This window comes from Capra hircus, chromosome 3 (assembly GCF_001704415.2).
Source record: "Capra hircus breed San Clemente chromosome 3, ASM170441v1, whole genome shotgun sequence".
In the NCBI taxonomy this organism is placed as follows: Eukaryota; Metazoa; Chordata; class Mammalia; order Artiodactyla; family Bovidae; genus Capra; species Capra hircus.
Window position 1 is genome coordinate 109,776,376 of NC_030810.1, and position 24,837 is coordinate 109,801,212.

The 24,837-nt window shown below is 42.1% G+C and overlaps 1 protein-coding gene, 1 non-coding gene and 1 pseudogene across 2 annotated transcripts; all 3 read left to right on the forward strand.

Moving 5' to 3' along the window:
• Nucleotides 662–733, forward strand: TRNAE-CUC. The gene has a single exon. It is a non-coding gene; the product is annotated as a tRNA-Glu (tRNA).
• Nucleotides 4,714–5,747, forward strand: APCS (amyloid P component, serum). The gene is made up of 2 exons (XM_005677247.2): nucleotides 4,714–4,874; nucleotides 4,983–5,747. Exons 1-2 carry the CDS (start codon nucleotides 4,811–4,813, stop codon nucleotides 5,591–5,593), a joined length of 675 nt encoding a protein of 224 aa, XP_005677304.2. The 5' UTR covers nucleotides 4,714–4,810; the 3' UTR covers nucleotides 5,594–5,747.
• Nucleotides 14,320–15,245, forward strand: LOC102190005 (annotated as a pseudogene).

Below are 24,837 nucleotides of genomic sequence, written 5' to 3' on the forward strand. Positions count from 1 at the left end.
GCCACCTCATGCGAAGAGTTGACTCATTGGAAAAGACTTTGATGCTGGGAGGGATTGGGGACAGGAGGAGAAGGGGACGACAGAGGATGAGATGGCTGGATGGCATCACGGACTCGATGGATGTGAGTCTGAGTGAACTCCGGGAGTTGGTAATGGACAAGGAGGCCTGGTGTGCTGTGATTCATGGGGTCGCAAAGAGTTGGACACGACTGAGCAACTGAACTGAACATACTATTTTCACATCCAGCTACAAACTCTGGCACTCGATCCCAGTAGCCATATTCCTAGGCCAGCTTCACACCCACATCTCCCATTAGAGGGGACTCTTTCACATTGATTTCCAAACCATCTTTGGTTGACAGAATGATATTTCATAATTTCTGATGAAAACTAGAAACAGTTGGTGAACCCTATATTCTCTAAATTTCATGGCATACATTAACTAACATATGGGAAGGGGAAGAGCCTAGTACCTGGATTCCCAGGAAAAGTTGCATCCCATTTCCTATTTCCAGCAGATCTTCTTCTGTTACTTAAGTGGATTCGTGGTTTTGGTTGCTACTAAAATGTCTTCCCTGCTGGTCCAGTGGCCAAGAATCCATGCTCCCAGTGCAGGGGGCCTGGGTTCGATCTCTGGTCGGGGAATTATATCTTTTGACGCTCCCTGGTGGTCTAGTGGTTAGGATTTGGCGCTCTCACTGCAGCAGCCCAGGTTCGATTCCTGGTCAGGGAAGCCTTTCTTCTTCCTCTCCGCCTGCCACCTGCCGATGTCCTCGCCCGCGACCCTCCTACCATTTAGGGCTTCCCTGGTGGCTCAGAGGTTAAAGCATCTGCCCGCAATGCAGGAGACCCAGTTTCGATCCCTGGGTCGGGAAGATGCCCTGGAGAAGGAAATGCAACCCACTCTAGTACTCTTGCATGGAGAATCCCATGGAAGGAGGAGCCTGGTAGGCTACAGTCCATGGGGTCGCAAAGAGTCGGACACGACTGAGCGAATTCACTTCACTTCACTTCACTTCAAATTGTTTTATGTAAAAACTCCTCTCCCTGCTTGAATCATATGATTCCACAAATATTAATATATACTCCATGCCTTCCATGTTCAGAAATAATGGTTAAGTAAAATGGGTGAACTAGAAATAAATAAGACCTAATACTCAGCTTCAATTAAGAGAGGATAAGAGAGACATATGGGCTCCCCTGGTGGCTCAGATGGTAAAGAATACTGCCTGAAATGCGGGAGACCTGGGTTCAGTCCCTGGGTTGGGAAGATCCCCTGGAGAAGGTCATGGCAACCCACTCCAGTATTCTTGCCTGGAGAATCCCCATGGACAAAGGAGACTAAAGGGCTACAGCCCATGGTTTTGCAAAGAGTCAGTCATGACTGAAAGACTAAGCACAAGAGATAAATACACTAACATCTATAAATATGGGAAAGACACAGTGACATCCATAAAAGCTTCAAAATTACAACAATAATCATCCAGACACCATTCCATGAACTTTATGCATATTATAATATCTCATTTATGCTCACAATAACACTATGAGGTGTAAAGGTTTATCTTTGTTTTGCAGAAAAGGAAAGGAAGGTTCAGAGAGGCTGAGTAGCTTTCACAATAGTCAACCACTAGCAAATTTTACTCCAAAGTCTTTGATCCTAACCTCACGGGGAGTTGGAAAGAAGTGAAATAATGTTTAATTGAGACATCAAGGATATCTTCATGAAATGAATCACTTTACAGGTTGATTTTGAACAGTAGTTAGGATTTTACAAAACAGAGATGGATAAAGAAAATTCAAGACAAAATGAAAGCAAAAAAAAAAAAAAAAAGAAAAAGAAGAAGGAAATCAGGTATGTATGAAAAACAGCAATTAGAGGTATTTGATTGAGAGATTAAGCCTAGGATGGAGCCAGACTGTGAAAGGCACTGGCTTTCAAGCTGAAGGATCTCCATTTAATTATGAGACAATAAGGTGTATAATCCCAACTCCAACTAACCCTTACTGTGCCACAAGCCATATAAGGTTTTACCACCTGGGGTTTAGCTTAGAAAAAACTAGAGAGTGGGAACTGTCCATAGCTTAGCAGTAGAAGGATAATTTGAACAATGGCAGAGAGTGTTTTTGGTGGCAATTAAAAAGGCTGACCAGAAGGTCTGCCATAAGCTGAGAGAAGAGGAAATGAACAAGAGACTGCACAAGAGGAACACAAAGATTCCATAGAATTTAGGGACAGGAAAAAGGGAGATAATGCAGCAAGAAAGGAGAGCTTTCATTTGATATCTTAGAGGCAGAGCAGGTTTGAGTTGTGGCCAAAGCATAACAGTTTAAGTAGCAGCAGAGGGGATGAAGATAGAGGTCACTGGGGTTGTGCCAGGGTAGGTCACCACTCAACCTCCAGGACCTAGTGTAGTGCCTGGGCATTAATACGAATTGCAAGTGTAATATATTAATGGAGTTATCACCAAAGATGAATACACATGAACCCTCAATGGCCAGGGACCCAAAGAGGAAGAGAGGAAAACCAAGTGAGATGCTGACATCTCTGCAAATAGTAAACAGGTTACAAGAAAAATCAGTTGCAGTGAGGAATGGAAAACTCTGGCATAAAGAAACACCATGATAAGCATGATAGTGGCCATGGAAGCTGGAATCTGTTAGGAGTATGAAATGCTCACCTGCTGAATTAACTAGCCCTCAAATTGGACAGTACTGGACTTTCAGGTCCATGCCCAGCTGTCACTAAATTTAAAAGCTTTTACACAGCAGAGGAAACCATAAACAAAATGAAAAGACATACCACAAAATGGGAGAAAATACTTGCAAACAAAGCAATCAATAAAGGATTAGTCTCCAAAATATAAAAACAGCTCATGCAGCACAATGTTAAAACAACACACAACCCAATCAAAAATTGGTCAGAAGATCTACGTAGACCTTTCTTCAAGGAAGACAAACTAATGGCCAAGAGGCACATGGAAAGATGCTCAACACCACTAATCATTAGAGAAATGCAAATCAAACCACAAGGAGACATCACCTCATACCAGTCAGAATGGCTATCGTTTAAAGGTCTATAAACAACAAATGCTGATCAGGGATGGAGAGAAGGGAACCCTCCTACACAGTTGGTGGGAATGTAAATTGATACAGCCACTCGGAGAATAGTGTGGAGGTTCCTTAAAAAACTAAAAATAGGGTTTCCCTGGTGGTCCAGTGGTTAAGAATCCATCTTGCAATGCAAAGGACATTGGCTCGATCCCTGGTCCAGGAAGATCCCATAGGCCTTAGCTGTGTGCCACAACTTGCAAGCCTGTACTCTAGAGCCTGCAAGCCACAACTCCTGAGCCCACGTGCTGCAACTACTGAAGCCTGAGCACCAAGAGCCTGTGCTCTGCAACAAGAGAAGCCACGGCAATGAGGAGCCCACACACTGAAACACAGGAGCCCCCACCAGCTACAGCCAGAGAAGGCCGTGGGCAGCAGCAAAGACCCGCCACAATCCAAAAAATAATAAGTCAATAAATTTTTTGAAACTAAAAGTAGAACTGCCATATGAACCAACAATCCCACTTCTGGGCATATATCTGGAGAGAACCACAATTTGAAAAGACACCTGCACCCCAATATTCATTGAAGCATTATACACAATAGCCGGGACAGAGAAGCAACCTGAATGTCCACTGATAGAGGAATGGATAAAGACATAGTACATATACACACTGGAATACTGGTAGCGATAAAAAAGAAGAAAATAATACCATTTACAGTGACATGGATGGACCTAGAGATGATCGCACCAAGTGAAGTAAGTCAGAGAAAAACAATATCATATGCTTTCACTTATATGTGGAATCTAAAACAATGGTACAGATTAACTTATTTACAAAACAGAGATAAGTCACAGTTGTAGAAAACAAACTTATAGTTTCCAAGAGGGAAGGAGTTGGGGGGATAAACTGGGAGATTGGGATTGAAGTATACATACTACTATATATAAAATAGATAACTAATAAGAACCTACCTACCATATAGCACAGAGAACTCTACTTAATACATTGTAATAAGCCTGTATGGAAATAAAATCTAAAAGAGAGTAAATATATCTATACCTGATTCACTTGGCTGTACAGCAGAAATTAACATTGTGAATCAAATATTCCAATAAAACTTAATTTTAAAAAAAAAGAAACACCATGATAATGAAAAGAAGAAACAGAGCTGAGTGACAGAGACTGAAAGCACTAATCATCAGGGAGACAGAAAATACAGATACTCTAATGCTCTCACTCCCCTTAGCAGTAAATATGGAATTAATAAAAGATGAAGAGATTCCAAGGTCTTCAGCAGAAATCAGAATCCCAGAATATCCACAAGCAGAAGACACAGGGCCATCAGACTGAAGGACCCATGAAGAGTGGAGTCAGGCCCTCCAGACGTGCCCAGCATGGCCTCTCATCTCTTCCATAACACTACTCTCCACCCCACTCTCTCCCAGCACCAGAATCTGGGTCACAGTGGGGTGGAGCTCTGGCCATCTCCCGTGTCTAATAAGTAACTCCCAATTGACTTTCCAGCTCTTCCTTCCCCACCAATAGGTCTGACTGTTGGCATCAGAGGGCAGGCCTGGAAAATCACTCACAGTTATTGGTGCTCTCCACCCCTATCCTCACCTGGAGGTGCATATAAACCCTGAAGAGCCTGAGATCTAAGAATGTGAAGCTCAGAAACTGGGTGAACAACCACTATGCTCTCTGTACCCTCATCCTGGTCATTGCTGCTGCTATAACAGCCCCAGGCCAAGAACATGAACAAGCTGATGCCTTGGGTCTCTGTCCTCGTCATCCTCCCAGAAGCCTTTGCTCAGACAGGTAGCGTGGTCAGGGTATGATCCAGGAACATCAGATGAGAAAAGATTGAATATTCTTTTTCCCCTGCATTTATAGAAAAGGTCACTGTTTCTCCCCGTCTGTCCACAGACCTCAGAGGGAAGGTATTTGTATTCCCTAGAGAATCTTCCATTGACCATGTGACCCTGATCACAAAGCTGGAGAAACCTCTGAAGAACTTGACCTTGTGTCTCCGAGCCTATAGTGACCTCTCCCGGGCCTACAGCCTCTTCTCCTACAACATCTACAGCAAGGATAATGAGCTACTCGTTTTTAAAAACAGAATTGGAGAGTACAGTCTATACATTGGAAAAGCCAAAGTTACTGTTAGAGCTACGGAGGAGTTCCCCAGCCCAGTGCACATCTGTACCAGCTGGGAGTCTTCCACAGGCATCGTTGAATTCTGGGTCAACGGGAAGCCACTGGAGAAAAGGGGCCTGAAACAAGGTTATTCTGTGGGAGTTTACCCCAAGATTGTCCTGGGGCAAGAGCAGGATTCCTATGGAGGAGGGTTTGATAAGAGCCAGTCCTTTATGGGAGAGATTGGGGATTTATACATGTGGGACTCTGTCCTGTCGCCGGAAGAAATCCTACTTGTGTACCAGGGTTCCTCACTCATCAATCCCACCATCCTGGACTGGCAGGCTTTGAAATATGAAACCAAAGGCTATGTTATTGTCAAGCCTATGGTGTGGGGCTGAGGTCTGGAATCAACAAAAGCACTTGAAAATGCAACAACCAATACCCAAGAGTTCTGCTTAAAGCAACTGGACACTAAATTGTACATCTGTAGCTCTTTCTTCTTTGAATTTCCCATCTACAAGTATGCCTAATTAAAAAAAATGTACTATGCCAGCTGCATTTGTTTAGTGCTTGTCATAGTCCCAAACATTTTCTCTTATATCTACTTATTTGAAAATCGGTATTTAATTAACCAGAAAAATCAGCCTGCAAATTATGAGGAGGGAAATCTTTAAGTAACTAAAAAGACATGTCAGAGCATTCAATGAGTATTGTCAGTAGCAACACTTACAAGCTACTAATAATCATTGCATTAACAATTCGAAATTCATGTGGAGTTGCAGCAGAAATCCTTCTATTTGGTTTTACAGCTACAAAATCAAAAAGAGGTCTGAGCTTCTGCCAAGAAGACAACTATAATGAGATAAGCAAGCAACAGTTGAGAACTTGATAGCAAGTAATGAGATGGGGAAAAAAATTAGAACCAGCAGGAATGAAAACTAAAAATGTTTAAGAGTCTGGATCATTTTGGGTAAAGGCAAACATGCCTTTTTTTTTTTTCCCTCAAAAATCCCAGTGGTACCATACAATGACTGATTTCCATAATACTGTCCTGAAGTCATCAAGGATCTTGCTCACATGAATTCCCAGGTGAAAATCCTTCCATGGATCCCCACTTCACACAGTATGTAACTTAAAGCCTTTGACATGGCCCCCATTAACTGGTCTCAGCTTATCTCTTTATCATACAACTCTTAGCACAGCAACAGGCATCCCAATTACAACACTACAAAATAATTATCAGATGCTATTATTAGTAGTTATCTTCATTATTATTAAAACTATGGAGCAGAGTGTCTGGCATATCCTCAACAGATATGAATTCCCTTCTCAGAGAAGCAAGGACTCCAAAGAAAGTTTGGCTGCATATGAGAAATAAGCCAGGCTTTGCCCACAGATAACAGAACATGAAGTGAAAGGAAGCCAGAAAGGTAGCATCCGTAGCACTTCAGAATAACCAAGTGATTACTTCTTTTTTTTCATTTTTCTTTTTTCCCAAGTGATTACTTCTAACTTGTGTCCATTCACCCAGGATGGACAAAGAGGCAGGCACAGACACAGTAAAGTAGGCTGGAGCTTTCGACAACATGGCCCCAGGGATGGTCATACCGGAAGACTCTATAAAGGAGTTTTCCCTAATGAGAGTGTTTGCAACTTTCTCTGTTTTATATGCGAAACTCCATGGAGAGCTCTGAGGTTAAAGCAATGAGGTCTGCTTGGGCTTGGGATATGCCTTAGCTCAGAGTGAGGATTTTAAGAAAAGATTTTCTCTTTTCTTCACTAGAAAGCACCCAGTATGTAGTCACCTTAGAAGAACAACATGGAGACTTTCTAGGTATCCATGGTACTTCTTCTTATTTAGAAAGAACAGGTGTTCTCAAAGAGAAGGAAAGCTGAAACATGATCTCAGTCGCCTTTAATTCTTACCATGTCGTCATGCTAAGTCGATTCAGTCTTGTCTGACTCTTTGCAGCCCTATGGACCGTCATTCACCAGGCTCCTCTGTCCATGAGATTCTTCTGGCAAAAATACTGGAGTGGGTTCCCATGCCTTCTCCAGGAGATCTTCCCAACCCAGCGATCTAGCCCTTGTCTCGTAACATCTCCTGCATTTTCAGGCGAGTTCTTTACCACTAGCACCACCTGGGCATATGACTAAATAGCTGATTAACTTATAAACTAAACTCCATTTGTGTTCCAGAATTCTCCATCGAGGTTTTCTCTGGCTGTGACCATTCTTCTGTGAGTTCAATATGGGAGATGCCCAGGGATTCCATCATACACTGGGACAGTAATCAAACACACACGTCATGTCACATACAACCACAGGATCCAAAGCAAAACTAATCTGATGTTACTAGTAAGTTTCACTAAGGTCCATAGTCTACAAGGGGCTGATCCAACTGTGTCTGGAGCAAGGAGGCAAAGGCAAATATTTCATCCAGAGCTCCAGAGCTCTAGCTGATACAGCAACTTCTCACTGTAACTTCATGGGGTTCTTGTGAGGATCAGAAGTGATGACACACCTACTCAGTACATGTTCCAGCACCATGTAGGTGCAGAAAGCTATGACAAACCTAGACAGTGTACTAAAAAGCAAAGACATCACTTTGCCAACAGAAGTCCATATAGTCAAAGCCATGGTTTTTTCCAGCAGTCATGTATGGATGTAAGAGGTGGACCAAAAAGAAGGCTGAGTGCCAAAGAATTGATGCTTTCAAATCGTGGTGCTTGGAGAAGACTCTTGAAAGAGTCCTTTGGACAGCAGGGAGATCAAACTAGTCAGTCTTAAAGATTTCCTGAATATACATTGTAAGGACTGATGGTGTGATACTCCAATCCTTTGGCCATCTGATGCAAAGAGCTGACTCATTGGAAAAGACTCTGATGCTGGGAAAGATTGAAGGCAAAAGAAGAGGGCAACAGAGGATGAGATTGGTTAGATAGCTTCACCAACTCAACGGACATGAATGTAAGCAAACACCAGGAGATAGTGAAAGACAAGGAAGCCTGGCACACTGCAGTTCATGGGGTCACAAAGAGTCAGACACAACATAGCAACTGAACAAGTGCTGAGTGTCAGCTATGACACGAAAGAGACCGAGAGTTACTACCTAAATCTTTAGATCATCTGCCTTAACTTCTTGGTATATTCCTACAAACAGAAAAATTCATGCTCTATTTTCGGCCTCTGCTCCCAATCCTACCCCGTACCTAACCAAACCCATGTATGTCCCCTGTTAGTAGCAGAAATAGGGTAAAGCTCTTCACACAGACATTGAGAGTCATCACATCTGACTTCTATACATTTTTATTGAGAGTAACTAAGCAAGGGCAAAACACTAACATAGATTCAAATGAACAAAAGATAGTGCCATGTGACATTCAACACATCTTTGTCTGAGGTGAGCTATTTTCCTCCAGGAGAGAAAGAAAAAGTCAGGCCATGTGAGACCAGAGCTTGCCCAGTGTTCCCGGCATGATCCAATTGTAATGAGATATACGGGCTCGTTTCAGGATTCTGACTCCTTTCAGACCCATGGGATACACAGTAAGTCTCTTGGCAAATAAACCCAGGAGACAAGAGCTAGACAACTGAATTCTCCTGAGAGTCTCCGCAGATCAGACTTTAAAGGGATGGCTCCTTGAAGGTCAGATTTACTCACTGCGAGTGTGTCACTTTATGCTTCAGCCAAAGTGCAATGAACTGTGAGTGATCTAATAATGTAGTAAGGCTGAATTAGACCCTAATATGGAGAAGGCAATGGCACCCCACTCCAGTACTCTTGCCTGGAAAATCCCATGGATGGAGGAGCCTGGTAGGCTGCAGTCCATGGGGTCACTAAGAGTCAGACACGACTGAGCGACTTCACTTTCACTTTTCACTTTCATGCATTGGAGAAGGAAATGGCATCCCACTCCAGTATTCTTGCCTAGAGAATCCCAGGGATGGGGGAGCCTGGTGGGCTGCCATCTATGGGGTTGCACAGAGTCGGACACAACTGAAGTGACTTAGCAGCAGTAGCAGCAGACCCTAATAAGGCTGAGTTTTGTATGATATTAAGATTCTACTAGGGCTTCCCTGGTAGCTCAGGTGGTAAAGAATCTGCCAGAAATGCAGGAGATCCTGGTTCTATTATTTATTCTAGCAAAAAATAACAATCAGTTTTCTTAGCATTGCAGTGACTTCTTGTAAATAAGTCATAATTGCCTGCCCTGCCCTATAACCAGAAAAGAGCACAGGCAGATTCTACAGATGCAAGAAGGTGAGGGGGTGGATTCTCCTGGGTATGGGAAGGCTTCTGTCCCAAAGACAAGTCATCACTCTCTTGTTTATTCAAATACTTCACATAATCATCAGTTTCTTAAGAAGTCAGCTCCTCCATTCCTGGCACCTCACATCTATTTTCTTTAATGAAAGGATAAGAAAGGACAGGACAAGATGGAAAGCCTGGCAAAAGACAACATCTGTTTTTTTTTTTTTTTAGCAGCACGACTCCTTTTAACTCAAAATACAATTATAGAGACTTAGCCTACCTTGCATAGTTTATTTTTTTTTAAACACAGATTCAGTTTCTAGGCACAGATTTTGCTTGTAAAGATCTAGATATTTTTAAGAATCCATGGGTTTTGTCATAATTTCTTCCCTTTGCAAATGGTATTTCCTTTACACCCTCAAATTGTGCTTTTCCCCTCTACCTTATTTTTCTTTTTCCTCTAGTCAGAATATCGGCTTCATGACTAAAATTTTGATGCATGAGCGCATTTCAGTATCCTTACTCCCCCACAGGGGTTTTGTCCTTCTGGAGTGTTTAAATCATTTTGAAAGCTCCTTTCTGTTCTATACTGTGCTTTTGAGATTGTCTGCCAGCATGTCACTTACACAGAAACGCCCCTAGGGTTCCAGCGCAGAGAGGACCCAGATTTGGACGGCAGAGGGCTGCTGCGCCATTGCCCAGCCGCAGTCACTCTGGCTGGGCTGGCTCACAAGAGTAACCAGGATGAAGACAGGGGGCGATCATCTGGTGCTAAAAGTATCCTTAAGTTCACTGACACCTGTTCTAACTGCTGACAATGCAACCCAGCCATTCTCCACTGGTATAAACAACCCCACCCCCCACCCCCATTCCACACACCACTTCAGCACCGTGGTGCCCTCTGCAACTTCTCCCCTCCCAAGGTGAACACTGGGGATTGCTCACTGAATTGACTCCAGGTAAGAATGCAATGCAATTTACTCCCACATCCCATACTTCCCCGTCTCTTCACTGGGGCCTCCCTCACCTCCAGAGGCAGTTAGCAGCCTTCTGCTGGTTATTTCAACAACACCTATCTTTACAGTAACAATTTTGGATCATGCTTTTTAAAAAGACAGGTTAAAAATGAGATAGGAAGCAACTGCCCTTCATCTTCAGTCTCATTCCTTCATGCTACAACATCCCTGAAGATGTGACAAGATGGAGTGACCACACCCTGGAACTCCTGGAATGGAGAACAATCGTTGGGAAGAATGCTTGGAAAATCATTCCAAGTGTGATAAGCATATGACACCCAGCCTGGGAAGTACAGCCAGTCACCAAAGTACACTGTGCTCAGTCGCTCGGTCATGTCTGACTCTTTGCGATCCCATGGACTGGAGCCTCTGTTCATGGAATTCCCCAGGCAAGAATACTGGAGTATGTTGCCATTTCCTTCTCTAGGGGATCTTTCCAATCCAGGGATTGAACCCAGGTCTCCTACATTGCAAGCAGATTCTTTGCTGTCTGAGCCAACAGGAAGCCACTGCTATGCTCAGTCGCTCAATGGTGTCCAACTCTTCATGACCCCATGGACTGTACCCTGCCAGGCTCCTCTGTCCAAGGGGATTCTCCAGGCAAGAATACTGGAGTTGGGCTGCCATGCCCTCCTACAGGGGATCTTCTCAACCCAGAGACTGAACCCAGGTCTCCCTCACTGCAGGCACATTCTTTACTGTTTTGAGTCACAGAAAAGCCTGCACTTTATGGAGGGTGAATCCCAGTTACTGCAGCGCTATTTGTTTATTTTGTCTGAAGGGAATGTTGAGGCTTGGGCTGTACTTGAGTTACTCAGGCAGAAGAAATGATAGCTCCCTCTAGTGACAGGGCTTCACTCTTCCCTTGCCTACTACGCACCTTGCCTCTAAATAAATGCAGCATGGAGAGAACACTGCTTTGAACATTTGCATAGAACATTTGCATTATATACTCCCACACGTCTTAATCTGGCCTTCTTTTTGCATTTTTTTTGCCATGTTCTAAGAATATCCTGCCTTAAGATAGTCTTTCATTGTCTGTGCAATCCAATTCAAATGTGCACCAAAGGCAATAAACTTATTTCTCCCCTCTCTTTTTTCTCCTGGGCTTATGTACCTGGGCCACATTCCCTGGTCATCAGCCATCCCTCTTTATAACTTTATAATTTCTTTGAAGAAGGTAACTTTATAATTACCTGAGGCATGCTTAACAACAAATCTGGCTGATTTGGGGTGAAAGTAGTACTTTTCAGGCCCTAAAGACTCCACGGAATTTTTTTTTCTTTTCTCTTCTCTTTCTCTTTCAACTCAATTTAGCTTACTATTGTCTTTTTTCTTCTCTGGCTCCCAATATGCCTGCAGCTTTGGTGGCTCAATATCTCCTTAATTATTTTTTGTAACTCATTGCAATAGGTTCATCAGGAAAGGGGGAAAGCACATACGAATTGATGTTGTCATCGATAACATGTTAAAAGTTCCGTTTCCTCCCTGTAATCTAGCTTTCCAGTCCAAGACTCTACTGAAATTGGCCAGTACATCACCAGTGACCTCTTTCTTACTCAATTTAATATCTGTTTTCAGCTGTCATCCTCATTTACCTTCTCCATACTATGAGCTATAGTTTTATACTCAGAGTTAAAATAATTTAAAATAAGGCCCATAATCCTCATTGTCAATACAGCCATTTAAAAAGTTTCGTATAATCTCATCCCTGCTCGAACATAATGGTTAATGCATAATATGAGCTGTATATTCTTTCAGATGTCTTGCATATATAAAAATATGCATTCACACAGACACACACACACACACATTTTTAACCATATGGCAGCACACCATGTTATTGTTCTTTAAATAGCTTTTTTTTTTTTTTGCTTTTCATGCATTCCACACGTCTGTCTATGGTAGTGCACCAGAGCAGCAGTGTTCATCACAACTTTCACCAAGGAAGGAAATGTTTGATATGTGTGCTGCCCAACAGAGTAGCCACTAGTCACATGTTCCTTTTTCGTACTTGAAATGTGGCTACCGTGACTGATGAACTGAATTTTTCCTTTAAGGAGCCACAGCTGTATGATGCTCATTCTTCCTGAAAAGCTTAGAGGTGCACTGACGCTCTCTGTCATCTCTATCTATCCAATTGGTATCTCTGCAGCCTTTTTAATACAAGTTACTTTTTTTAGTGGCACAGTCATTTCTACTTTATTTTGTTAATATTTATTCTTGACTGTGTCGGGTCTTAGTTGCAGCACGTGGGATCAACGTTGTGGCATGTGGTATCAGCATTGTTCCACAGCATGTGGGATCTTAAGTTCCCAGATCAGGAAACAAACCCGTGTCCTCTGCACTGGATCACCTAACCAATGGATCACCAAGGAAGTCCCCCTCATTTCCACTGTAAATGTCTGCCTCCTTATTTTCCATGATGGAGTACTTTCCAGAATATCCACATTTTCTGGTATTGTGCTTCCTAGATTCCCAGGAAAGATTCACTAAGAATCTAGATTCCTAGATGGCTAGTGGAAGTTTTCCAGATTTTCTAAAATCCTCCAGCTTGCTCATATGACCTTGTTCCTTGTGGAAAGTGGTTCAAACTACCATTTGAAATATGGTGGCAATCCCAGAGTCCCTCACCAAATTTCTAGGAAATACTGTGCATGCTTGCAAGGTAGAACAGAACAAGAGAGGTCCTTGTGTTTCTTCCAGTCATTACCAGCAAGAAGGTTTTCTTCCTGCCTCTGGATTTCACCTCTTGCACATGGTACCCTTTTTCTACATGGCCATCACCCACCTCTCTCACTTCCCAAATACCACTAATTCAAGACTGTACACATGACAACTTTAGATGAAGGTTTAGGGCTCTTAGGAAACTTTAAAACACAACATTGTTTAGCAAAAGGAGAAGAGGGTTGCAGAGGATGACATGGTTAGATAGCATCACTGAGTCAATGGATATGAAATTGAGCAAACTCCAGGAGACAGTGGAGGACCGGGAGGACTGACATGCTGCGGTCCATGGGGTCGCAGAATAAGACAAGACTTGGCAATTGAACAACAAAAATATAATTTAGCAAACAATTTTAAATCAATCATTACAATGTTTTGATTGCTGTTTCCTTTATTCAAGGTCCAGCCTTCTGACATGTTGCTGATCCTCCTCTCTTTTCCAACAATTTCCCCTTTTCTCCATTAGTTTACTCACCCCTAAACCCTCAAATTCCTGTTAATACTTTCACAACAAAGCAACTTTGCCAATGGTTTGTCTCACCTAGACTGTCTGGGCTGAGCCCCAAATGCTTCATCTTCACTCCTGCTACCGTGTCCCTAAAGACCAGCTCTCCTGAGATTCATTCTGTACACTGTTCTCAGAAATTTCTCCTAAGTGGCACCAGTGATTTTAATTCAGTAAGTCTAACTCTCCCATCTCCATTTTGTTTTCCCAACTTCTCATACTTTCCCTAGAAGAGAAGGCAAAGCTAGGATGTATACACTCAAGTTACTGTGGCTTACATGTCATTAAAACAAAACAGCCTTTCATCCACTCTCTACAAAAACAACATATTCAGATAAGAACCTGAAAGAATGTGTGCAGTAGTCTCACATACTGGTCATTCCTTAGAGGCTTAACAAAAGATAAAGGAGACAGCAAAAGCTGAAAAATGGGAGGGGACTAAAGAAGACATAAAGCTATGCCGGCACCCTACCTACTGATCATACAGTGAGGAAATCGACTCGTGTGCGTATCTGTCTGTCCTCTACACCCTTCTCTCTATCCCTGTTCTAGACTCCTCACCACAATGGGAATTTCTCGATGTTGACTCCCTGCATTGCTCTCAGACACTGAAACTGAAGAATGCAGAGAAAAATCCTCACAGAAGTGACAGAGTTCATTTTCCTAGGATTCTCCAGATTCCATGAACAGCAGATTACCTTCTTCATGGTTTTTCTCATCCTGTACATTACCCTTGGCTGGCTATGCCGTCATTGTGAGCACCATCCACATTGATCATCACCTCCACACTCCCATGCCCTTCTTCCTATGAATGCTGGCCAGTTCAAAGACCACGTACACACTGGTCACCATTCCACGGACGCTCTCTGACCTCGTAGCCCAGAACCAGCCCATCTCCCTGGCAGGATGTACCATTCAAATATTCTTCTTTCTTACCTTAGCCATCAACAACTGCTTTCTGCTCATGGGGAAGGGGTATGACCACTATGCGGCCATCTGCAACCCTTTGAGATACATACTCATCATGAGCAAAAGGGTGTGCATCCAGCTGATGAGTGGAAACGCAGCATTGGCTTGGCCATGGCAGCTGTCCAATATCCGTATTTACTTTACCCTTCCATCACAGGGTGGTGGGTCATTTCTTCTGTGACACTCTCCCTGTCATAAAATTCTCCTGTATTGATACCACTATCGATGAGACCATCGATTTTGTTGTTGTCAGTGTATCTGTGATCCTGGTTACCATGGGTCTGGTCTTCACCTCCTACATTCTCATCATCTCCACCATCCTCTAGACCGCCTCAACCGAAGGCCAGAAGATGCCCTTTGCCACCTGCGCCTCCCACCTCTCTGTGGTCATTGTTCACTATGGCTGTGCCTCCATTGCCAACCTCAAGCCCAAGTCAGAAAACTCTGTATAGCAAGGCCTCCTTCTCTCAGTGACCTACACCATTATCACTCCTCTGCCAAACCCTGTGGTTTACAGTCTGAGGAACAAGGAGGTCAAGGATGCCCTGCGCAGAGCTATGGGCAGAAACATTTCTTAATCCATCAACCCTTTTTATAAAGAACAGTATGTATTCTTGATGCACTCAACCTCAAGTCTGTCCTGTGCAATCTGTCCTGCAATGAGCTGTGCATATCTTGCTTCAACACCTTCACTACAAAAATTGTCAACTTTGTCTCCATATATTTCAAACTTTTGTCCAAGCATTTTCAATTTTTTGAGTCTATAAGAGGTCAGGGAAGATGGGTATGCTTTTTTAAAAAGCACATCCAAATTTTCAGGGTAGGGCAGCAGACTTCTTTAAAGCATATTAATGTGAGTATTTTATGTTTGAAAAAATTTTAATCTCTGTTACTTTCATAATACAACCTACAGAAAATAAAACTTGGGCAAAATCTTCCCAGCAAGATAAGAATAGTCAGTGGTAAGGAAGAAAAGTAAATCAGAACCTTTGAGAAAGGTGAGATGTGTGTTATTTTTTTTTTAATTAATAAAGTTTGAAATCACTGATTTAGTCCTCAGAACTTCAGTATTTATTATTTGGTTTATGCTAGAGCCTTTGCTTCCATCCAGTATCTTCAGAGTGTTTGGTTGCTCAGTCGTGTCGGACTCTTTGCGACCCCATGAATCGCAAGTGTTAGCCCGAGCTATAAATTGTGAACAGCTCTCACCTCTCTAATCTGACTGTGTTAGTCCATTCTCTCAGCTGCTGCTTCTCTTCATGGAATCAGTTTCTGTCTAATCATTATGAAGAATAACGAATTGGTCAAAAAGAGCCATAGTTTTTTTGGACCATAAAGATACTCTTTGCTGGCACACACCATGGCACTTCCTGGATAGTACCTTAAAGAAGAATTAGAACAAAACCAACAGCACCAGTAGTCAGAAGTAGTTCCGAGATTTGTTTAATCACTCAATTCACCAAAAAAGAAAAAAAAAAAAGGCTAAAAAAGAAAATAATATCTCTATGTACTTCTACTAAGTCTCCTTTAAGGAAACAATCCTTCTTCCCCAGGGTGTTCAGGGAGTTCTTCTGGTTTCATGCTACTGGGACATACCTGCTATACTCTTGCCTTGGGTGGTGCTAGGGAAAATTAAAGGCTCTGCTCCTGTGCATTTTTCTACTAAAGTATTTTGTATTAAAAAAAAATGCTTCTCTGCTCATCCCTTAATTCTGTTTTCTTACTTACGGGAGTGATTTCCTTTCCCCTGTACTGAGAAGGGGTAGGTAACTTTCAAGGAACTCATCTACAGTAAGATCTAGCTTTACAGACTTCAGAGAATCTAGGTGGGAAGAGCATACTTCTTCCAAGGCCTGGTCACCTCTAATTTCTGTCCTGTGTCATTGAAATTTCTACATCATAGAAGCAAGTTTTCCTATAAAAGCTCCTGAAATGTCAAAAGCTGGGTTTGAAAATCCTGGACTTGCCATAGGTCTGCCCTGACTGTGCTCTTAAGATCAACCCTCCATGAAGCCATCTCTCCTATGCCTGAAGACAGCACCCCCTGAGGAGTGGAGGCATGTCTTCCTCCAAAATGAGACTGTCTCCTCTGAAAGTATGAAAGACCCCTTTTATAAATACAGTGTTTTTAATTCTGCCTCACTAGTCATCAAAAAACATTTTTAAGCCCCTTAACTATTTATTCTGTACTGACTATTATCCAGTTATAAATGCTACCTTACATTTTCTAGAGCAGCATCATTTACCTCACTCCCAGCTAGGAAATTAGTTACTCTTTTTTATTTGCCCCTATAGTTCTTTGTACAAAATTATATTAGGATAGCATTTTTCTCATTGTGCTTTTGTCACTTATGAGTTGGTTTCTATCACTGAATCAAAAAGTGTATCAGGATCAGATATATGATATGCCATATAAAGTTGAGAATCAGAACTGTTTCTTTCACTATTATTCCCTGTGCCTAGTAAAGTGCTAGGTGGAATGGGTGCTTACTAAATCCTCATATAATAGCCAAGCACCAACTATGTATGAAGCACTAGGCTTGGACTTTCTAGCATGTTTTGATCAGCTAAACACACCTGTTATGCCTTTCTGGGTTCTTTGCAGTTGGCCCTCACCTAAAAACAAAGTAGTAAGCAGATTCACAGAGGTGGGGTCACTTGGGTCTGTAATTTCTCCTTCTCTGGATTTTCTATAAGCCAAGTTGCTTCAAGACCCTCCTCACAGTCAGTATTAATTTGGTCACTCTGCTACCAATCCCTTGTTGTTGTTGTTGTTGTTGTTTAACCACTAGGTCATGTCTGACTGTTTGCAACCCTATGGATTGTAGCTCACCAGGCTCCTCTGTCCATGGGATTCTCCAGGCAGGCATACTAAAAAGGCTTGCCATTTCCTTCTCCATAAAGGACATGGAGTTACCATAAAAAAAAAAAAAAATTCCTACGCGTACGAGGAATAGGACCTTCAAATCTTATTTAAAAACAAATAAGTTTTTAAACAAAAAGTCATATGCCATATAAAATTAAGAATCAGGACACTTATCATAATGCCCTAAGTAAAATAAGTCAGAAAAAGAAAAATAGTTTATGAACTCACTCATATGTGGAATTTTAAAAAGAAAAAAAGACTCAAAAAAAAAAAAAAAGAAAGAAAGAAGAACAGGTGGTTCTGTTTTTGGTGGTTGCCAGAGGAAGGGATAGGGGTGTTAAGTGAAAGTGATCAAAAGATACAAACTTTCAGTTATAAGATAAATTAAGTTCCAAGACTGTAAGAAGCAACATGATGACTTGGTAACAACACTGTATTGCATATTTGAAAGCTGCTAAGAGTAGATCTCAGCAACTTAGAAAGTTGCTAAAAGTAGAACTTAGCAGTAGTCACAGGACTAGAAAAGGTAAGTTTTCGTTCCAATCCCAAAGAAGGGCAATGTCAAACAGTGCTCAAACTACCACACAATTGCACTCACTCCACATGCTAGCAAAGTGATGATCAAAATTCTCCAAGCTAGGCTTCAACAGTACATGAACCGAGAACTTCCAGATGCTCAAGCTGACCTCTGGTCAGATTGGTCAGATTGCTAGTAACCAGTGGATCACAGAAAAAGCATGAGAATTCCAGAAAAACATCTATTTCTGCTTCATTTACTATACAAAAGCCTTCGACTGTGTGGATCACAACAAACTGTGGAAAATTCTTCAAAAGATGGGAATACCAGACCACATTACCTGCCTCTTGAGAAACCTGTATGCAGGTCAAGAAGCAACAGTTATAACCGGACATGGAACAACAAATCGGTTCAAAATTGGGAAGGAGTATGTCAAGGCTGTATATTGTCAGTCTGCTTATCTAACTTCTATTCAGGGTACATCATGCAAAATACCAGGTTGGATGAAGTACAAGCTGGAATCAAGCTTGCCAGGAGAAATATCAATAACCTCAGATAGGTAGATGACACCACCCTTATGGAAGAAAGTGAAGAAGAACTAAAGAGCTTCTTGATGAAAGTGAAAGAGGATAGTGAAAAAGCTAGCTTAAAACTCAACATTAAAAAATGAAGATCATGACGTCCAGTCCCATCACTTCATGGCAAATAGATGGGGAAATGATGGAAACAGTGACAGACTTTATTTTCTTGGGCTCCAAAATCACTATAGGTGGTGACTGCAGCCATGAAATTAGAAGATACTTGTTCCTTGGAAGAAAAGCTATGACAAACCTAGACAGCATATTAAAAAGCAGGAACACTACTTTGTCAACAAATGTCTGTATAGTCAAAACTATGGTTTTTCCAGTAGCCACATATGGATGTGAGAGTTGGACCATAAAGAAGGCTGAGCAATAAGGAATTGATGCTTTTGAACTGAGGTGTTGAAGAAGACTCTTGAGAGTCCCTTGGACTGCAAGGAGATCAAACCAGTCAATCCTAAAGGGAACCAATCCTGAATATCCATTGGAAGGACTGATGCTGAAGCTGAAGCTTCATTAATTTGGCCACTTGATATGAAGAACCAACTCATTAGAAAAGACCCTGATCCTGGGAAAGACTGGAAGCAGGAGTAGGGAACAACAGAGGATGAGATGGTTGGATGGCATCATTGGCTCAATGGACATGAGTTCGAGCAAGTTCCAGGAGTAGGTGATGGACAGGGAGGCCTGGCCTGCTGCAGTCCATAGGATCACAAAGAGCTCAACACGACTGAATGAATGAACAACAACAGCAAAGAGTAGACCTTAAAAGTTCTCATCACAAGGAAAAAAAATGTGTAACCACATGCGGTAATAGATGCTAACTAAACTTACTGTGGTAATCACTTCACAGTAACTACATATATCAAATTGTCACGTTGTATATCTTAAACTTATACAATGCTCTAAGTCAGTTAGGGGCTTCCCAGGAGGCACTAGTGATAAAGAACCTACCTGCAATTGCAGGGGACATAAGAGATGTGGGTTCTATCCCTGAGTTGGGAAGATCCCCTGGAGGAGGGCATGGCAACCCATTCCTGTATTCTTGCCTGGAGAATCCCATGGACAGAGAAACCTGGCAGGCTGCAGTCCATAGGGTTACACAGAGTTGGACATGACTGAAGCAACTCAGCACAGCAAACATAGATCAAGTACAACTCAATAAAAACGGAGGGGTTGGGGGGAAGAATCAAGGCATCTCCAAGGTATTATACTTTTGGGGAAATGACAAATCCATTATGAGGCCAAAAATCCTTCCATGGTTTTAGATTTTGAGTCAGTCTAGAGCAAAGACTCATGTCCCTTTGTTGCTGGCCATTCACCACCTCAAATTTCTCACCACCTCCTTTTCCAGCCCCTATTTCATCCTAACATGAAGGTAGTATCAGAGGAGAAAGAAAATACAGAAATACCAACCATCAGCCATGAAAAGCTTGGTGGCGGGAAGCATCTATCTCTGGAAAATGGGGGAGGGGAGAAAGAGGCAGGAGATGACACAGAGGCATGGATTAGTGGCCTATGTCACTTGGCTTTCGCTCTTTAGAATCTCATCTCCACAGGAAAGAGGAATTTCAACTGTTGTGGTGTATAGTGGAAGATGATTGGTTTACCAAAGGCAGCTACAGGGCAGGTACTATACTCACCTACATTATTTCACTTAATAATAGTATTTCAGCTTTCTGGTACTTGGCATTTCATGACAGTCTTCAAATATAACATCCCATGTACTTCTTACAGTAATATTATATAGATGCACTTTTAAGCCCACTTTTTTAGGTTAATGGTAGAAATGTTAACTGGCTTGCTTCAAGTCACACAGTTGGTAACTGACAGATCTAGAATTGATACCAAGATCCACTAGGAGACTTTAAACTATGTCCTCATCTCTGTATTACCACCATTTCTCATCTTTAATCTTTCTGAAAGATGCTGTACTCTCCTTTTGAAAGACATGATATGCTGTGAGTTAGCCTGGTTTCATCCTGGACATCACTTCTATCAAAAAGTCTTCTCTAAATAATTTAGGAAGTGTTCCTGCCATGAGCTTCCACACCCCTCTAAGCTGATGGCTGCCTTAGCAGTGCATTAAAGTTGCCCACCTCCTAGTCTGCTCCCTCACCACACAGCAAACCCCTTGACAGAAGAACCACTTCTATATCCCCAGTACATAGCACAGTTCTCTGCATAAGACAGATCAATAAATATTTATCAAATATGAAAGTTAAATGCATAACAAGCACACTTGAAACTGCTTCTTGATGACTAAGTATTGATGAGTGTCCACTGCTCTTCTGTGCTATGAAGCATCCACATTCTCCAGAGAGCAGCTTCCGCCTTTGTTCTAAAGAGCTCACAGACTCTTCTGCTTTGGAAATTTCATGTTGATCTCTTGTGATTCTTTTTTCTCCCTTCTTGTTTTCTAGATATAAGCTGTCACATTTCTGAGCTGTCAGTGTTCTGAACTGTAGCCGCAAATCTTATATACTATTTCCAAACTGCAGTAGAGGAATAAAAGCAGAGGAACCATAGAGAGAATTACCTGAAAAGTAGCTTCCTTAAGAGAGAGCTTTGCATAAGGTGAAGAACAAGAATCTGAAACCAGACTGTAAAGGTTCTAATTTTACCTCTGTCCCTCACTAGATGTTCTCATTTCTCTATACATCTATTCCCAGAGTTTTTTTTTTTAATGGGGAAGTTGACAGTACCTAAGGAGGTAAGTATCATTATTCCCATTTTTAGAGCTGCAGTTTAGCAAAGTTAAGTAAAATTTAATCTGTTCAATAAAGGTATATTGCATGTTAGACACTTGGGCTACAGTAATATTCAGACATCACAAACCCTGCCTTCATGGTGCTAAGAGGGGTATCCAAAAATTAAGCAAGAAGTGTTAAACCTTATAATGTGAGAAATACTGGATGTTACAGGAACACATTTCCTTGTCAGGGTCAAGGAAAAGCTACCAGAGGAAGTAAGGTTTAAGCCTAAGATCTGAAGGTTTAGTAGGAGTCAGCTGGATGAAAGGCTGAAGAAAGGTCTGGCAATGCAAGATCAAAAGTATATTCCAGGCAGAAGAGCAGCACTTACAAAGGTATGCAAGAGAAAAACTGAATTATGAAAAGATTAGTAGAGCTGGGGTATAAAATTCATGGGATACAGACAGGAGAGCAAATTGGAAAGTTGGCAGTAATCACATGATGAAGGACTTTATAACTCATAGTAAAGAGTATATATCCTAAAGACGATGAAGAGCATTTAAATGTTCTTAAGTAAATCAATAATGTGGTCTATTCAGAAAGTTCACTCTGCCAGCAGGGCAAGAAATAGATTATAGAGGGGAAGACTGGCGAAAAAGCTGGCTGGGAAGCCATTATGGGACCACAAAAGACACACAGTGGTAGATACGGGGCTGGTGTGAAGGCAGTACTGATGGAGAGAAATGGACAAGTTTGAGACTTGTGTGAGGTTAAGAACAACATCTCTTGGTTATGGATTAAATATGGGGGTGGGGTGGATAATGGAATCAAAAATCACCCTGAGACTTCTGATTTCTAGCAACTAAGTGGACTGTGTTGTCCTTAACCAATACAGAACACCCTGGAAGGGAAGCAGGCTAGGATATGAAGACAATGACAATGAGTTTGATTTTGGACTTTTAAGGTTGAAGGGTCTCTGAGTACTCAAGTGGCAACATCCAAGAAGCTAGATCCATAGATCTGGGACTCAGGAAAGTGTTTTGAGATAGACTTGTAGGAATTATAAGTATATGGATGGTCATTTTTTTTAATGGGAATGACTGTATTCACCCAGGGAGAATGTGTAGAAGGAAAGAAGTCTACCTCGGGCAGAGAGCTGAGAGGCACCACACCAGATGGAATCCTGATGTAGGCACGTGGGACTGGTGTCAACAATAAAATAACTACCAGGAAAGCAGGAAAGCAAGGAGAGGATTTCTCCATTCTGAGTGCCAAAGTCTTCAGTGATTGGTAAGTTCTACTGTTCCTTATGGATAAAGAGGAAGCCTTTCTGGTTCCTTCTACTTCCCAGGACAACCACATGTAGGCCTGCATGGCATATGGTGCCCTTCTCCCTTGTGAATAAGTGACTAATAAACAACTGCCAATCTCATCCATCCAGGGTCAGGTGATGCGTGTCTGGACATCCTATACCATTTAGAGTAGAATCTTTGCTTTACCAACAGGGTGAATACATGGTGATCAGAACACAGGGTAGATGTCAGGACAAGAACATATAAATTTCTTATGATCAAATGAATCCACTGAGTGGGCTGGACTTGAGATAATTTGCAGTTTCCCCACCTGAGGGCACTTGACAAGGGAGGCCTAGCAGCTAAAGAGTGCCCAGATCTCCTCGGAGTAGAATCTCAGAGGGAGGGGACTCTGCACTTTCATGTCAAGGAACCATCAGGGAGAGTCTACAGGGCCTTCCAAAGAACTCATGCGTGCACCGGAGCTGCACCCAGAATCTGTCAATGACAGCGAGAGAACCATGGTAACCACTCACAAGGGGCTACAAGCAAGGCTGTCAATTGAGTTAAGAGTTACTTGTCTCTGTCCCTCTTCTTACCCACTTCAACACCTTGAAGATCTAACACTCAAAGCATTGAGAAATTTCAGAGCCAGACTACCACTCTCAACCATAATTTCCAAGGTAGCTACAGTGGAAAAGGAAAATAGTAAAATAGTAGACTGTCTTTCTACCCCTCTTCCCCAATGCAAAGAACTGGAGTAGGAGGAAAATCACAAGAATAAACCATTGTCCCCAATGATTTTTGTATCCCCAAAGCCACAAGTCTTACCCACTACAGGGCCAGGAAAGGGGCGGTCTCAACTTTTAATGATTGAAAGAGAAGGAAACATTGTGGACTCTGCCCCAAATGTAAAGGCAGGAAACAGAAATTCCACAAAGCCTGGTTGGAAACAGAAGTTGGGGACAAGGGCAGGGGGAGAGTCAAAATGTTTATACTCATCCAACTGTGTTAAAAGTGATCAATAAACTGATTACACATAGACAAAATTTTGTAAAATTCTTTAGCTCTCAGTGGAATCCATCTAGAAACATGTGAGATTCTGTTCAGCACTTCAGAAGTGAGAGCTTTGTACACATTTGCAAAACTGTATTATTCAGATGTGCAAGGGGCTAGACCTGCCATTTTATAGAAGCTCAATAACATTTGTTGCACAAGAACAAATGCATGGATGAAGTAGGGTCTTAGCTGCAAAAAAGGGGGCAAACTATAAATGAGGTCAGGGTCTCAACTGGCCTAAAATAAAGCTTTGCCTATATATGTGAGAACATTTTCCTCTCGCTTATGTAACAAAAGACATCCCCAAACAGGTCTGTGGGCCTCTCTGGTGGCTCAGATGGTAAAGAATCTGCTTGCAATGCAGAAGACCCAGGTTCGATCCCTGAGTCAGAAAGATTCTCTGGAGAAGGGAATGGCAACTCCCTCCAGTATTCTTGCCTGGAGAATTCCATGGACAGAGGAGCCTGATGGGCTACAGTCCTTGGGATCGCAAAGAGTAGGACATGACTGAACAATGAACATACCACCACAGTAACCAGGTCTGTAAGAAAGAGGAGAGCAAGGAAGAGATATTGAATTTATCTAATTATTTAGATGTGTCCCTTCTCAGGCACTTGTATAGTAAGAACAATAAATCACAGACCTGAGTTTCATATCTAGTAGACCCTTCCCATCCCTTTAATTGTACCTCTTTACCATCCTCAACCTACTACCATTCCCCTTATTTAAGGTACCATGAAATCTCTAGGAAACCTTTGGGAGCTAAGAGCCAACAGGTAAAGAATGAAGCTTCCACTGAGACTGAGCCTGATGTAAGCAACAGACCTGCCATACCAGTAAAAAAGACAGCTTCCCCCGGTCCTTACCAGAGACCCACATCCTCCTGTACCTAATTCAGAGGCTGCCTCCAGCAGGCTCCTGAGAGACTTGGTGAGGGCATAGCTTGAGAGCTTCCTATATAGCTAATTAACATTCATACTAATAAACTTGGACTTGTAAATTAGTCTGTAGGTATTACAGGACAGTCTTTACATAGCTGAGGTAGTAAGTTGCCAACAGGAGGTCTAGGGAAATTATTAACTTCCAGTTCATAGCAAATTACTATGTGACCAGTCTTCATTTGGAGATCTACATTATCACTGGTTTGGGGCCAGGTTTACCT